At 37.4% G+C, this 17,218-nt stretch overlaps 1 protein-coding gene across 3 annotated transcripts; it reads left to right on the top strand.

The window, feature by feature from the left end:
* The first annotated feature begins 28 nt into the window (after positions 1-28).
* Positions 29-15,977, top strand: NDUFB5 (NADH:ubiquinone oxidoreductase subunit B5). 3 transcript variants are annotated; one of them, XM_021692504.1, is made up of 6 exons: positions 29-240; positions 7,273-7,361; positions 8,738-8,804; positions 10,319-10,380; positions 11,413-11,519; positions 15,752-15,977. In XM_021692504.1, the coding sequence occupies exons 1-6, from the start codon at positions 117-119 to the stop codon at positions 15,870-15,872; spliced, it is 570 nt and encodes a 189-aa protein (XP_021548179.1). In that variant the 5' UTR covers positions 29-116; the 3' UTR covers positions 15,873-15,977. The 3 variants fall into 3 exon arrangements, with proteins under 3 accessions (XP_021548179.1, XP_044770686.1, XP_044770684.1); XM_044914751.1 differs by lacking the exon at positions 11,413-11,519; XM_044914749.1 differs by lacking the exons at positions 7,273-7,361; positions 8,738-8,804 and having other exon boundaries at positions 46-240.
* The last annotated feature ends 1,241 nt before the right edge of the window (positions 15,978-17,218 follow it).

Raw genomic sequence — 17,218 nt, 5'->3', positions numbered from 1 at the left:
ACAGAAATAGGCTTTGCCCTCACTCAACATGGCCACTTTCCGCCTTCGCCCTGGTTCGTAAATTGGCTCTTTCGGCTCCCGTTACTCTCCCCAGTTTTCAATTGCCCGTAGTAGCCATGGCGGCCATGAGCTTATTGCAGCGGGCTTCGGTCACTGCAGTGGCCGCGCTCTCCGGCCACCGGCTTGGTACTCGGCTTGGATTCGGGGGCTTCCTCACCCGTGGCTTTCCGAAGACTGTCGGTGGGTGCTAGATTTGGGAGAAAGCGCGCTCAGGGGATGTGGGGTGAGAGATGGAGAACTCTTCCCGGGTGACCTTGGTGAGATCTGGGAGAAATTGCGGGCCTGGGGCTTGAGAGGAGAGACGGAGCGTGGTCTTTGTGAGGAGACAAGGGTTTTCCTGAAGTAATCAGATCGTTCGCTTTTAAATTGTTAAATAGCATTTGTGAACACTTTGCCTCTCAGTCATTCCAGTTGGTGCTGGTTTGCGGATGAAGTTGAGGTTAAAAAGGCATAGAGCTGAGACCTATGTTTCTCACGCACCAGATACTTTGTACGTTCCCCCGCACTAGGTACTAGTCACACAGTATTGGAAGTCATGTTGTCCAGGAGCCCACCGATGCTAAGTAATAGGTAGGCAGGTGGAGAGGCTCAGGGCTAACTCATTAGGTAGGTACAGTGCCTACACGATACTTTTAGGGTCCATGAAAATGTTTTAATTTAAATTCATTTTAAAACCACAAGAAAAAAAAACACCTACGTTTTTAGGGTTAATGTTAATGATATGTGGTAATGAATCCAGCCTGGATTGTATTTGTTTTATATCAACGCGGTCATAAAATAATAATTTTATTTTATTTTATTATTATTATTTTTAAAGATTTTATTTATTTATTTGAGACAGAGAGAATGAGAGAGAGAGAGCACATGAGAGGGGGGAGGGTCAGAGGGAGAAGCAGGCTCCCTGCCAAGCAGGGAGCCCGATGCGGGACTCGATCCAGAGACTCCAGGATCATGACCTGAGCCGAAGGCAGTCGCTTAACCAACTGAGCCACCCAGGCGCCCAAAATAATAATTTTAATATCTTCTTAGAGAGGAAGGGGCCCATGAAGGAAAAGTCACTAGGTCCAGGAAAGTCATGGAAAGGCTAGTTGGAGCTTCTTGGAGACTATGTATTGACTTATAGGAGAATGAATAATAGTAATAGCAAAGCCTCAGATGCCTTGTATTCAATCTAATTCTTTCAAAGACTGCAAAGTAAGTACAATGTTAGTATCCCCATTTTACTAATGAAGGAACTGTGACTTAGTTATGACAAAAATCATGCAGTGCTGCATCAAATTTAATAATAATAACAGTAGCTAACATTTATTGAACACCTGTGTGCCATGTACCATCCTAAGATTTTAAAGGTATTAATTCATTTAATGCTCTTGGTAAAAAATATACTATAAGCTATCTGCCCTATGCAATAGAAGCAGGTAGAGAGGAAGTGAAGCCAAAAAGTTCTCCACCCTGAAAATTCCTTTCTCTGTTTACTCCTTTATTCTTCTTCCAATTTAATTTGAGTTATGTCACTTCACATGATGAGGCATCATACAGAGACTTGTTTCAAAAATGTTGGAAAGAACCAGTGGTATTCAAATTTCCAGCAGGAATTTGAACCTGTTAAAAAACTACATGTGCGTTTGCACATTCTTTGATAAACTCTGTTTGTAAGCCATTTTTGATTACAAATATCCTCTTCAAATATTTGCTGGGGGTAGTATTTAATCATGCTTTGTTGGAGATAAACTAAGGTAAAATCTCACTCCCAGATCCTCTTTATACATTATACCCCATTCTTGGAGTTCTGGAAGGATCTATACAGATAATCTACACCCTTTCCACTGGGAGCAGGAAAGGATCTAATGGCTACGCTAGAGTTACTGTGTTTCAGCCTTATACCTGCTTTCAAAGGTATTTTGCAGGTGGTCTCATCTATCACAGTTGAATGAAAGGTTTTAATCTGTTATATTATTGCTTATGTCTGCCCCTATGAGATTGACTGTAAGATCCAGCAGTGTAGAGAACTTTGCCTTGTTTTGTTTTCCCTGGAGCTAGACTGCCTACTTTCAAATCCTGGCTCCAGAGTTTAGTAGCTGTGTGACCTTGGGTCATCATATCTTGGAAGCTAAGTGGAAGGCAATTACTTGGAACCTATGTGTCTTCATCTTTAAAAAAAGAGGATGTTTATTACAAGTATCTTTATATTCTGTTGACAGAGAAAATAAATCTAATCTCTTTCCTACTGACAAGAATTTATAACTCTGAAATATGTTTCTGCATCAGTTTGCATCTTTCTAGAATGTCATTTTGAAAGGTACTTATCTCTTACCATAAGAACTGCTTTAAAAAAAAGAGGAGGATAATTTTAACCTACCTCATAAGGGGGTTGGGAAGAGTGAGTGGGAAAATCTACAGCACCTGGATTTAGAAGCATTAGCCTTCTACAGAGCCTTGTGGCCACCCCTTTTTTAAACATTTGGTACTGTCACGTTACCTTCATTCACTGTCATTGAAAACCTTTCTCAGGAAGTAAGCACATACAAGTATTCTATTAATTAAATTATTTATTGTCTTATATCAAAGGATTCCAGAAATGAACTTAAGTTCTTCCCTCAGCTGCAGGAGCTTTAACTTGAAGACTGATGTGTGCATATTATGGTTTAAAAAAACTGAGAAGAGTATTTAAATGATTATATAAACAAAGCAGTATGGAGTTAATTCAGACATAGAAGGTGGGACATTTTAATTAGATTCTGGATAGTTTTAACGGGTGCAACTGGCAGAAAAATAGAGGATGTATTTTCTGATGTGTCTGAATATGGGGCTCTTGCGGTAGGTAGGTGTTGAGAGAGAAGGCTTAAGAAAGGGAAGTTGGGATTAAATTGGGGGAGTGGAGGGACTGAATACAAAACCAAACTATCTTAACTCTTTTGTAGGCTGCAGAGAGTGAATGTTTTAGCTGAGAGCAACATCAGTAGTGTTTTGGGAAGATGCTTCTAAATATTGGTTGGCTTCTAAGGAGGTGTTGATTATTTAAGCCAGTGAGTGAGGTGAAGAGGGCATGGAAAGAAATACAAAGTTTGAAGAATCAAGAGGCCTTGTCAGCTGGTGAGCAAGGGGGAGGTGCAAGGAAGATGAGTGAGATTTTTACCCTGGCTAATTGAGTTGGTGGAGTCATTAACTGGGAGTAGTCTGAGAATGAGAGAAAGAAAGTGGCGATTTTCGATTGTTGTCATGAAGACACAAAATCTACATTATCTTATTTGATCCTCACAAATATCACAGTTGTCAAAAACATAGCTTTCCTGAAGTTATTTGCATTTAAAAAATTGGTTATTGAAACTTGAGTTTCATATAGCTAAATGAATACCTAGTTGAGAAAGTCCAGGCTTTAGAGAATGGTAAAGATGCGTATTTTGGTGGAAGGAGAATCTGAGTTCCAGAAATCCTGGCAGTCACCTGGTTGTAAGCAGTGTTCACCCTAATATTTTTAGATTGTAAGCAGATGGCCTTACTACATCAACAACAAATCATGAAGCCTCAGAATATTGGAAAAGAGTTTAGTGCTATGAAGTATACTTTAGAACAGCTAATAGTAACAATAGTTATTTATCACATTTAATGACACTAATAATTGTTTAACAGTAGGGTAATTATATGGAAAGAAAGCAAGCAGTTCGCTTTCCTAACTGCATTAATATTAACTAGAATGCAGCCAGACCAAGTATTCTTCCATAGTTTTTTGTTTGTTACATTTTCCATATCTATTAAGAGTGTTATTCATAATCACTTGTCCCCAAAACCATGCAGAGGATAATCCATCTCGCTCTCTCTGTGGGGTATGTGTGTTTGTGTGTGTGTGTCTTTCTGTCTGCCTGCCTGCCTGTCTGCCAGATTGAAAAGGAAAATTGGGAGTACGCTGTCTCAGAATTCTGAGTAGATTTACTTTCAGAAGGAGAGGAAGGATCCTGACTAACATTTAATTTATTTAAGAAATGTAAATTCAACAATATTTATGGGGCACCTACCATGTGGCAGACACTAAAGGGTACTGGAGATACAGTACTGAATAATACAGTCCTTGACCTGATGGACTTTAACAAAATAATCAGGCTTAAAAAAAAAAATCAGGCTTAGTGTGTATTGTTCTAAAGGAACTAACCAAATGATGTTAAGGAGGATAAGTGGGAGGCCAGCTTTCGATAAGGCAGAGAAGACTTTTCGAGGAGGTTACATTTGATCTTGGCCCTGAAGGATGAGGTGTGGAGGTGACTATTCAAAGAGCCTGGGGAAAAGCTTTTGGGCAAAGAGGAAAGTAAGTGCAAAAACATGAAGCCTGGAACCAGTTCCTGGAGTTGGAAGGGAATCATTGAGACTGATAAGGTCCAATGGTGTGCCCTTTTGTTCTAAGACAGGCCATAAGTTCAGATTCTTTGAGGAAAAGGACCTTAGAAATCCTCTAGGCCAACCCCCAGAGTATCCTTGTTATATCCCATTGTTGATACTTGAATAACTCCATAAAGGGGAACTGGAGATGCAATCCAATTTTATTTTGAACCAGTAAAATTGTTAGAAACTTCTTCCTTGTATTAAGCTGAAAATTACTCTTTCACACATTGATCCTGGTTCTTTCTTTCAGGTCAGTACAGAATAGTGTAAGCCCTTTGTCATGGGATAGCCCTTCAGCTATTTAAAGGCACTTACTGGTTTCTACCCAGACTTCTTTTTTGTAGGCCAATCGGTTTCAGTTCTTTAAGGCTCACTGTATCAGTTTCCAGGTTGTTTGCCATCCTGGTTGCTTAAATTGGGGTGTGCTCCAGATTGTTTCTCTAAAATGGTGTACTCTGGGATGGACACACTTCTGCAGGTGTGGTTAGGAGATGGGGGTGGGTGCTCCTGTTTTGACCCTATGCTTCTACTACATAAGATTAGGATTGAACTGTCTTTGGCCTTCTTAGTAACCACATCACACCAATGACTCTTCTTAAATCTGTGAGCAACTTTTGGGGGATGCGGTCAGGACTTTCCACTGACTATATTTAATCCTTTTAGAATCAGCCTTTTGTAAATGTGTATGAAGACTTTTGGGATCCCACTTCATCATCAGTGCAGTAGCCACTCTTGTAGTAGTAGCTTTGTGTCATCAGGCATATTTTCACCTCATCCAGGCCATGTATAGAAGTCTTGACCGGGCGCCTGGGTGGCTCAGTTGGTTAAGCGACTGCCTTCGGCTCAGGTCATGATCCTGGAGTCCCTGGATCGAGTCCCACATCGGGCTCCCTGCTCTGCAGGGAGTCTGCTTCTCCCTCTGACCCTCCCCCCTCTCATGTGCTCTCTCTCATTCTCTCTCTCTCAAATAAATAAATGAAATCTTTAAAAAAAAAAAAAAAGAAGTCTTGACCTCTCAGGGCTATGGAGAGAGCCTTTTGGCAGGTTATTGAATTAAGTAACCAGCACCTTTTGGATGTAATCAATCAATCAATTACCCATTACAAATTCACCTAACTTGCTATTTCTCTCAGCTTATAATGCACCTTCTTTATACTCCCCCATCCTCACCGTCCTGTGTAAATAGGAACTTCTGGGCCTGTTTTTTTTCTGACATCGCATCCTGTTTCTTCTCTTTATTGTCCTTATAGATGTCTAATTATGTTTATTTGTTTCTCCCAGCGGAATGTATATCCGTTTTAGACTGTAGGCCTAGCACAGGACCTGCACATAGTAGGCACTTAGATATTTATTGAATTATTGAGTGGTTTATACTGTTATCCAGCCCTTTTTTTCCCACCTAGTCCACAAAGAATTCCATTGTATCTTTCAAATTATTTTCTTTTTTTAAAGATTTAACTTATTTATTTATTTGACAGAGAGAGAGATAGTGAGAGCAGGAACACAAGCAGGGGGGAGTGGGAGAGGGAGAAGCAGGCTTTCTGTCGAGCAGGGAGCCCGATGTGGGACTCGATCCCAGGACCCTGGGATCATGACCTGAGCCAAAGGCAGACGCTTAACGACTGAGCCACCCAGGTGCCCTCAAATTATTTTCTGAAATACGTAATTACTTTGTCACATTCTCTTGTTATTGTAGAAGCCTTAACGGTATGAATTGTACCCAGTGAATTCATGCCAGCTTCTAATTCTCTTATGAATTAACCTCCTAAATTCATTGCAAGCTGCTGAAGGTGATGCCAAAATTAAGAATACAGTTCCTGCCTTCAAGACATTTATATTTCAGTGGGAGCAGTGAAAGCAAGTATGAATATCACAGTTCAAAGGTAGGAGAGATCTCATATGCTTGGGAAGAGGGTTGGTTTCTTGGAGGATAAAATGTCATCTGGGCCTAAAGAATAGATTTCAGGAGAGGGGAGGGCATTCCAGACATTTAAGCTTGAACAAAGGATACAAATCTTTATGACGTCTATCATGACTGAAATTCCTTTAATGGGAATTAGTTTTTTATCCCACAGTGACTCTCATGTGAAATTTCCTTGAATACAGTTACACACAGGCAGAAGCAGTAACTTCAGTTTCCCAGTAACAGTGAGATCCTTTCCTGCTTCCAGCAGAAAGGGCTTACAGTGTTTGCAATGGTCCTTCCAGACATCCAAGAAAGGGAAATCGTGTAGAAATAAGATCAGGAGTGAAATTTTGCCTCAGTTTATCTCCACTGAGAGTTGATTACATACCATCTGAGGGAGAATTTGAAGAGGACGATATTCACAATCAGAAATGGCTTACAGAGTGATTTTATCGAGATACGTTAGAGTGTTTACTTTTGAACAAGTTCAGATTCCTGCTGGAGATATGTTGAATAAATGTCTTTCCATCTATTTTGCTGTGAGCCCCTAATGTATATTGCCTCATCATATGAAATGACACGATTTAAATTAAGTTTATTTAATAGCTTTAGCAAATATTTATTGTAGAGGTAAACAAAGACAAGTAGCCCGCCAAGAGTATCTGACCTCCCTGCCTGCTATGGAAACAAATTGAAACAATTATTAAATATTTCTTTAACGTTGAATAAAAATGGAGAGAACTATAGTTTACAACAGTATACCAGTCTCTGTTTAAAGATATCTGCTCTGCCTTTACTAGTCAAATACGTATTTTTATCTTAATTCATATTAAAAATTTATGCATGTACATTTTCTTATAACCTGATTTGATCTCAGAATATAACAGTATACCTTGAGCCTTGCATATAACAGGGTAATTTAATATTTCCAGCTCCTGTGCGACACAGTGGAGACCATGGGAAAAGACTGTTTATCATCAAACCATCTGGATTCTATGACAGACGTTTTTTGAGTTTAATGGTGAGTTAAAAATTTTTCTGAACTAAACTCTTTACGTACAAATAGGAATGTGGTTTTTTTTTTCCTTCTGTCTATTTAGAGAACATCTTTCATTTTATAAAAGATGTTATTTTGTAAATTCATATTTATTTTCTCAATAGATATTGAGATTTTGTAGTAATGTCTGATTTGTTCCTGAATTTTTTTTTAAATTAGTGAACTTTTACTTCATCATAAAAAGGATTCATGTGTATTGGAGGTAAAATTTGAGCCATTCCCTTATTTTTAAGATTGTGGGGTTTTGAAATAGAATCTGTGTTCCCTGCACACACACACACACACACACACACACACCAAAATCTATAAATTATAGAACTTTGAAAATGGATTTGTTTGGGGATAGTTTTTTTGTTTTTTTTTTTGAGTAAAGAGATACAAGTTTATTAAGTTTATTAAGTGAAGATACAGAAAAAGCTCTCAAGAGTGAGAGGGGTCCCGACAGGGTTGCCCTAAAATATTCTTTAAATTACCAAGGAATTCACTGGAAGACTTCTTTAAATAAGTAACTCCATTATTTTGGGTTATAATTTTTTATTTCTGTATTGTTCAGGAACATTGATTTCAGAGGATCAAGTGAGCTACTGGCTGTATATTTGTATTGCAAGGCTCTATAATGAAAAGTAGAGGCTTGGAAGATGGAAGATTGTGTGGATTCTCTGCCACTCTTCCTACAGCTGTGACCATTTCAGCAATGGCTGCCCTCTAGACCTCTTGCTTGCCCTTTGTTCTTAATATCCCTCCTCTTGGTTGAGCTCCCACTTTTGTTGTTATGACCAACTCAAACTCTACAGAGGTTGAAATCACTCAAATGTTTTTAACATTTTTATCTTAATACAAAAACTTCTCAATTTTTTTACATTGTGTTAACCAAAAAATGAAAAATCACTTGAATAGATATTATATTATACTTGTACAATTAATCCTTACTTTTTTCTTTCATTTTTGGTACCAAATATAGGCATCTATAAAAGAGTAAAAGAAAACCTCAGAGATAATTTGGTATCACATCTTCAATTTGGCAAGTTTATTTTACAGGCAATGTAAGGAAATAAAAAATTGTAGACAGTTTGAGAGTGGGGAAAGAGAGTTAAGAAATGGTTATTTGAAAACTGTTTTTTTTTTTAAGATTTTATTTATTTATTTGACAGAGAGAGACACAGCGAGAGAGGGAACATAAGTAGAGGGAGTGGGAGAGGGAGAAGCAGGCTTCCAGCAGAGCAGGGAGCCCGATGTGGGGCTCCATCCTAGGACCCTGGGATCATGACCTGGGCTGAAGGCAGATGCTTAATGACTGAGCCACCCAGGCGCCCCTGAAAACTATTTTTTAATCTCAACAGAAATTCTACATTTTGTTGACTGGGATTCCAGTAGCAATTGGCATAACTCTGGTGAATATATTCATTGGTAAGTACCTCTCCGACTAAAACCTATGTACATTAGTAACAAAGAAATTATGGATGTTATAAAGAAAAGTTATTTATTTGTTTTTTAATCCTTTTTTTTTTAAAGATTTTATTTATTTATTTGACAGAGAGAGAGCACAAACAGGGGAAAGGGCAGACAGAGGGAGAAGGAGAAGCAGGCTCCCTGCTGAGCAGAGAGCTCGATGTGGGACTTGATCCCAGGATCCCAGGATCATAACCTGAGCTGAAGGCAGATGCTTCACCGACTGAGCCACACAGGCGCCCCAAGAAAAGTTACTTAAATAATAAACATAGGCATGGGATTTTATTTTACAGTAACGAAATCTCAATCTGCAATAGTATACAATGTGTTTTTTTTAAACATTTTTTTTTTTTTTTTGCTCCAGCAGCCTTTAAGGTCATCAACTCTGTAGAGGCCACAAAAGGCTTCAGAAACCTTGTTTTCCTCCTCCTTGTTACTTCTCCAAACCAGCTTTGACAAACCAGAATAAGGAAAATAGAAATAGAGGTGGAAGAGAGGCTGAGGGATGGAAGAATTTTTTTTATCCATCTTGGAACACATAAAATTATAATCTTCTAAAAAAGAATGAAACTGTGAAAGACAGCTAACATTAGATTTTCATGGGAAATTCTGCCCAAAGTACTTCTAACATCTTGAATCCTAAAATGTTTTGTCTAGTAGTGATAGGGAAAACCAGAAGGAATAATGTGTCTTTTATTATATTTTGTTATACTATATAAAAACAAAGTTTGAAACTCTTATATAATGCCTATAGGCAGTGCCTTACACATTGAAGACATCTAAAAAATATCTAATGAATGAAATGATTTTCAACCACATTAAAGTAATTAAAATACAGTCGATCCTTGAACAATGTCAGGGTGTCAACCCCCTGCTCAGTCAAAAATCACATATAATTTTTGACTCCCCCCAAAACTTTACTAATAGCCTATTGTTGACCAGAAGCCTTATCAATAACTAACATGTACTTTGGCTGTTTTTTGTATTATATACTGTATTCTTATATAAATAAGCTAGAGGGGCTCTGGGTGGCTCAGTCGGTTAAGTGTCCAACTCTTGGTTTAGGCTCAGGCCATGATCTCGTGGCTGTAAGATCCAGCCCCGCATCAAGCTTGGCCACTCCCCAGCGGGGAGTCCACTTCTCTCCTTCTTCCTCTTCCTCTGCCCCTCCCCACCTGCGCACATGCTCGATCTCTCAAATAAATAAAATTAAATTAAAAAATAAAGTAAGCTAGAGAAAAAATGTTAAGAAAATCTTAAGGAAGAGAAAATAAATTTATAGTACTCTACGGTAAATAGACACAGGCCGTTCAAACCCATGTTGTTCAAGGGTCAACTGTGTTTGAATCTTCATTGGTACAAACAAAAGTTCCTTTAAAACCACAAGAAGTTGGTTTCTTACTTAAACGGGGAAGAATTAATATTATAAACTCTTGATACTAAAACTGGACATCACTATTTTCTCTTACTAGGTGAAGCTGAGTTAGCAGAGATTCCAGAAGGCTACATCCCAGAACACTGGGAATATTTCAAGGTTGGTATGCGTCATTGAAAGTTACTTTCTGTTAGGTGTCTTGTCAGTGCACTGATTAATGTCTTTATTTAGCAAATATGATACTGTTTTATATTCAGTTTTTGATATCAAGTAGATGCCACTTTTGTGCTCACTCCTTACAAGCAACTTCTTTTGGTAATTTTCTGCATTTTATTACTTTGATCTTCACGGTTTTTTAAAGTGTGACTCTGTAGTGTGTTCTTATCCTAGCAGAGTAACAGTCAGAATTTATCCTCAGTTCAGTGCCGGAGGATGTTACCCATGCTCATCATGCTAGCTGTTCTTTATTGAGCACCTACTGTATAGCAGGCACTATGGTCATATTTTGCAAATATTCTCTTACTCCATGTGAAATGTGCTATTACCATTCCCAGTTCAGACATGAAGAGACAGCTTTACAGAGGATAAGTGACCTGTCCAAGGATTAGAGTCAGTATTGGAACCTAGGTAGGCTTGGCCCGACAGCCTGTACTGTTTGTTAGTCATTTTACTACACTGTCACTGCCACTAAAACCTAAAGTTAAATCTGTTACTTGCCTTTACAAGTGTTGTGGTGAGATGGCCTTGATTCGAGTCAATACTGTCATGTTTTATTATCTGAATGAACTGTATTTCAGAAAAGAAAGGTATCATTATCATACCTTAAGGCAGGCCATACAGGTAGTCTCTCTGTGCTGAGAGAAGGAGCTTCAGTTTTTGATCACCAAACCCTGGGTTTGGCTCCTAAATCTGCCACTTAAAGTACTCAGTGTAGTATAATGGCGAAGAGCACAGGTTTTGGAGTCAGACAGACCTGGTTTGTAGTCCAGCTGCTGGCACTTAGTAACTGTATAACTTTGTGCAATTTGCTCATCTATAAAATGGGGACAAAAATAGTATCCACCTAATGGGTTAAAATTAGTAGTTGGCATTTAGTAAGTATTATTGGTTTACCTGAGATGGCCATTTTAAAGAATAGGAAACTGGAAGAGCAAAGTACTGTTCAGAAAATAAACAAATTTTCTCTTGTAGCATCCTATATCAAGATGGATTGCCCGAACTTTCTCTGATAGCCCTGAAAAGAATTATGAAAAAACAATGGCTATCCTTCAGATTGAAGCTGAAAAGGCTGATTTACGGTAAAAAATAAATAAATAAATAAAGTGGGAAGGGGGGGCAAGGAAGAAAATCCTTTCTTACTATTGCAAGCCGTGAAAAAAAAAATCTAATGAACTATATCAGCACTATAGAATGCTCCATGTAAAAGGATAAAGACAGGGAGGGAATAGCTTGTTTAGAGTGGAGTTTATAAGTTGGAGACTGAGAGACTACTAGTTGATAATATCTGTCAGAGTAAAAGGAATTCTTTTTAAAATACCCCACTCTTGAGTGCAAGGCAGCCCTCCCCTCCCTCTGCCCCTATTCCCAATTTCCTTTCCTCTTCTACCTAGTCTCATCCTTAAAGGTGACTACTACTTACTTAGTTCTTTTTTTTTTTTTTCTGTTCCTAAAAAAAAAAAATGCATTAAAAATATATTAACACTAATACTTACCATTTATATTGACGTGGAAGGAACTGGTGGGTATTATGCCAAGCGACATAAGTCAGTCAGAGAAAGACAGTTATCACACGGTTTCACTCGTATGTGGAATATAACTAATAGCGCAGAGGACCATAAGGGAAGGGAGGGAAACTGGGAAGTCATCAGAGAGGGAGAAAAACTATGAGAGACACTTAACTGTAGGAAACAAACTGGGGGTTGCTGGAGGGGAGGTGGGTGGGAGAATGGAGTAATTGGGTGATGGGCGTTAAGGAGGGCACGTGATGCGATGAGCACTGGGTATTATACACAACTGATGAATTATTGAACACTACATCTGAAAGTAATGATGTACTATATGTTGGCTAATTGAATTTAAATAAAAAAAATATATTAATACAAATAGAATCCTCTTATAAGTACTGTTTTGCACCCTGTCTTCATTTCACTTAAATATATCGTGGTGATCTTTCTATAATAGTATATACCCCATTCACTTTAATGGCTGCATCATATATTTCACTGGTCCCATGTTGTTGGTACTTAGGGTTTTGTTTTTTTTTTTTTAACCAGTCCCATGTTGTTGGTACTTAGGTTCTTTCCAAGTTTTTTGATAATATACATAGTGCTATGGTGAATATCCTCATACATAGATTTCTGCATATTTAGTGTATCTGAAATATAAATTCCTAGCTGTGGCACTGATAAACCACATGTTTTGTGTTTTAAATTTTAGATAGATGTTGCCAAACTCTTTTCCAAAAAGTTGTACCAGTTGTTTTTTCTGCCACCAATACATGATAATTTCTGTTTTCCATGCCTTTCCCTGTAAATGGAATTTATCAAACCTAAACATTTTGCTGATAAGATAGTTGAAAAATGTTATTATTTTAACTTTGTTTTTTTTGTAAGGTTGAGTATTTTTTCATATATCTGTTGGTTGTTTGTATTTGTTGTCCTGTAAATTGCCCATTTTTCTACTAATTTATACATTTAACTAAAATACCTCTTTTGGGTTTTGTTGGCAATTATGTTTTCCCAACTTGTCATTTGTCTTTTGATAGTGTAGAATTTTTTTGCAACTAAAGTGTTTTTATGTTTCAGATAACAAAAGTATAGTAGTAGCTAATATGTTTCTGAACACTTACTATGTATTAGTGTTTTAATTACTTTATATATATTTACTCATTTGATTATTGTCAGGTTTGTCAGTCTTTTTTTTTAAAGACTTTTATTTATTTATTTGAGAGAGAGAGAATGAGAGAGAGCAAGCACATGAGAGGGGGGAGGGTCAGAGGGAGAAGCAGAGCCCGATGCGGGACTCGATCCCAGGACTCCAGGATCATGACCTGAGCCGAAGGCAGTCGCTTAACCAACTGAGCCACCCAGGCGCCCATTGTCAGTCTTTTTCTTTAGCTTTTGGGATTTTGTGTCATGCATAGGCCTCTGATAGTGATTAAATAAGCAAATATATAAGTCCAAATTATTTTTTTAAATGTTCACTCATGTTTCTTTTTGCTACTTTTTTTTTAAAAGATTTTTATTATTTATTTATTTGAGAGAGAATGAGAGACAGAGAGCATGAGAGGGAGGAGGGTCAGAGGGAGAAGCAGACTCCCCGCTGAGCAGGGAGCCCGATGCGGGACTCGATCCCGGGACTCCAGGATCATGACCTGAGCCGAAGGCAGTCGCCCAACCAACTGAGCCACCCAGGCGCCCCACTTTTTGCTACTTTTAAATGTGATCCTGTCTGAGATTTATCTTAGTGTTTGTAGTGATGTTTATATACAGTCACATGTACCCATTAAGTTTGATAGGTTTTTGACAAAGGTAAATAGCTGTGTAACCACCACAGTCAAGATCATTTCGATCACCTACTGAGCCTCTTTGTGGTCCTTTCCAGTCATTCCCCATCCCCTCCTCCTGGCCCAAGTCCACCATTGATCTGCTTTCTGTTTATTCTCTTTTAAACTTTGTAGTTTATAAAAATTGTTATGATATTAAAAAATATTTAAATGATTAAAGGAACGTATGATGGGCCTGTTTCCTAGATTTGAAATTATACACATATATAGTTACCATATGGAATTGTTAAGTATTTAAGAGCGTGGAACAGCAATATGGCTCATACTTCGTAACATTGGACTTTTTTGAACTTCACACATATACCTTTGAGTTCCAATTAAAAGACAGATCCCAGAATTCCTTAGACATATAGAGATTTTAAACAATTTCCAAGCAAAACAAAGTAAAAACAAAAAACCCTGGCTTCTACCCCCAAAGAAAAGATGCCATTGTGAGGATGGAATGAGAGTACCTACATTTTTTAAAAAGTATATTTAGGTATTTGGAAAACTGAAGCATAAAAGAAAGATACAAAATAGAAAGGGGCTATCTTCCATAATGGTCTCTCCTTAGAGATAACTATTTATTATGGCCCTCCAGATTTTTTAATACTCTCTGCATGTGTACATATACATAGTCGCAGATGATTACTTTCTATTTTTTAATGAAGTGGGAAGATGCTGCACATACTCATTTATACCTTGCATTTTTAATTTAACCATATGTGTATCATCTGTATTTACTATATACAGATTTTCCTCATTCTTTTTAACAGATGCCTAGTAGTCTCTTATAAGGGTGAAACATTATTTAACCAGTCCTTTTGATGAATATTTTAATATTTGCATTTTGGATAATTACATTCTAAAGAGTAGAAAAGAAAAAGGATAATATGAAGATACATAATCCTAAAAAAAAAAAAAAAGGAGAGAAATACACTCTCTTAGATACACAATCACAAAGGTTTGTAGTTTCTCATAGGGGGTAGGGTTAGTGAGCTGGTTAAGGTTAATAAAGTGAATTATTTAACTGTGATAAATTTCCAGTCATGAAAAATTTAATATGTAGTCTATAAAAATGGAAAGAAAAAGGTTTGATGGAAAAAAGACTATCTCATTTTTTATTTTTCAAGTTTTTATCTGAATTCTAGTTAGTTAACATATAGTGTAATATTGGTTTCATGAGTAGAATTTAGTGATTCATCACTTTACATATAACACCTAGTGCTCAACACAAGTGCCCTCCTTAATACCCATCACCCATTTAGCCCATCCCCCGCCCACCTCCCCTCCTGCAACCCTCAGTTTGTTCTCTATAGTTAAGAGTCTCTTATGGTTTGCTTTGGAGAGGGACTGTTTCAGGAATATGTGGTCTCAAGAGGTTTTCTAAAAGGCAAGAAGACAGGAACTGCATTGCCATTATTCATGTGAAAGTGATCTGTCCAGATAAAGAGCAGGGACAAGAGGAGAGAATAGATTATCAATTCAAGTGGTGTTTTGGTGATTAAAAACAGGATTTGTTGGCTAACCACCTAAGCAAAATAATGAAAGTCAAAAATAAGTCCCAAATTTTGCTAATAGGTGCATATCAGATACATGCATACACATCGATTTATGGAGGTACATTAATACTTTACATAAAATACTTTATTTTATTTATTTATTTATGTATTTTTAAGATTTTGTTTATTTATTTGACAGAGAGAGAGCACAAGTAGGGGGAGCAGCAGAGGGAGAGGGAGAAGCAGGCTTCCCGATGAGCAGGGAGCCCAATGCGGGGCTCCATCCTAGGATCCTGAGATCATGACCCGAGCTGAAGGCAGATGCTTAATGACTGAGCTACCCAGGCGCCCCACATAAAATACTTTTGATAATACTTTACACAAAAGCAAAAGACTCTCTGGTGGTTATTTTTTATGGAGATAACTCATTAACTTTGCAGTTGGAAATGCTGGACCCACAATACTGCTATCCTGTTTGTTATAGGTTACAGGAGCTGGAAGTGCGAAGGTTAATGCGTGCGAGAGGTGATGGTCCCTGGTATCAGTATCCGACTGTTGATAAGGCGCTGATTGATTATTCTCCAAAAGCAACTCCTGACAATTAATCTTTTATTTCTCTAAATACAAAGTATATTCTCTTTAGGGGAAAATTAATAAATATATTCTGTATTTTTGGTCACATGATGAATAAAAGATCTTCCATTGTACTATTTCTCAACATTGGTTCAGATTAAGACTTCCATGTGGGATTTTTTTTTTTTCAGCTTTATTGAGGCATAATTGACAAAATGTAAGATATTTAAAGTGTACATTGTGATGATTTGATATACGTCGTGAAAGGCAGAATAAGACTTTTGATTTGTGGATTTTGGCTTCCTCCTTTAAGAAGGTTTATCATATATTTAAAAAAAACTTGGGCAAATAGGAATTTATGAACTCCTAAGGGTGTGTCTTTGAAAGTTTAATGTTTCATTTGTCTGATAATTGGAAGTTAGAGAAGTCTAATTATATTAAATATCAGGAAATACAGTAGTTTACATACATGTCTAAATTATTCAGAGGTGATTCAGAATTTTAAATTACATAATTACTGAACTAAACATTAACAGCTTAATAAACAATTTTTCAGTGAACAAATCTGTTGAATATTTTCATGCTTTCTGCCTTAAAACTTTTTTGTTACTAAAGTAATTTTTATTGAACTATAGTAGACACACAATGTTACGTTGGTTTCAGATGTAGTATAGTATATTATGCTTTTTAAATGCATACACACTTGCACCCCTTTTCTTAGATGCAATCTCTTAAGATTCCTAGAGTCCTTTTTTTTTTTTGGTAAACACTGGAAAAGTTGCACAATGTAAAATGATTACTGCAAAGATTATAAAATGTGAGTAACAGCTAAAATAATGGCTATCATTTATTAAGCATTTACTGTCTGGGGAACACTGTGCTAAATGATTGTATTTTTTTTTTTTAATGTTTTATTTATTTATTCATGAGAGTCAGAGAGAGAGAGAGAGAGAGGCAGAGGCAGAGGGAGAAGCAGGCTCCCTGCCTTGCAGGGAGCCTGATACAGGACTCGATCCCAGGACCCTGGGATCATGACCTGAGCCAAAGGCAGACGCTTAACCATCTGAGCCACCCAGGTGCCCTAAATGATTGTATTTTTTCACATTAATTTCAAAATCACCGTATGAGATACTATTACTATGTTTTGCAGGTAAGAAATTGAGGCTCAGAGATTTTAAACACATACTCAGTACTTACAGAAATAAATATTTACACTTTAACTTCCAGAATGACCTTTAGCTTCAAAAATCCATTGTTTTCAGGAAATACCTTTCAATATCCTTGTGCCCCAGAGAGGCACTTAGTGCCCTTTACAATCCAGCCAAGATCCTTTGGAGTAGTTGCATTTTCTTATTTTCCCAGAAGAGGGCTGCCTCAT

Source organism: Neomonachus schauinslandi, chromosome 1 (genome assembly GCF_002201575.2).
Source record: "Neomonachus schauinslandi chromosome 1, ASM220157v2, whole genome shotgun sequence".
NCBI lineage: Eukaryota > Metazoa > Chordata > Mammalia > Carnivora > Phocidae > Neomonachus > Neomonachus schauinslandi.
This window is presented reverse-complemented; position numbering and strand designations above follow the sequence as displayed.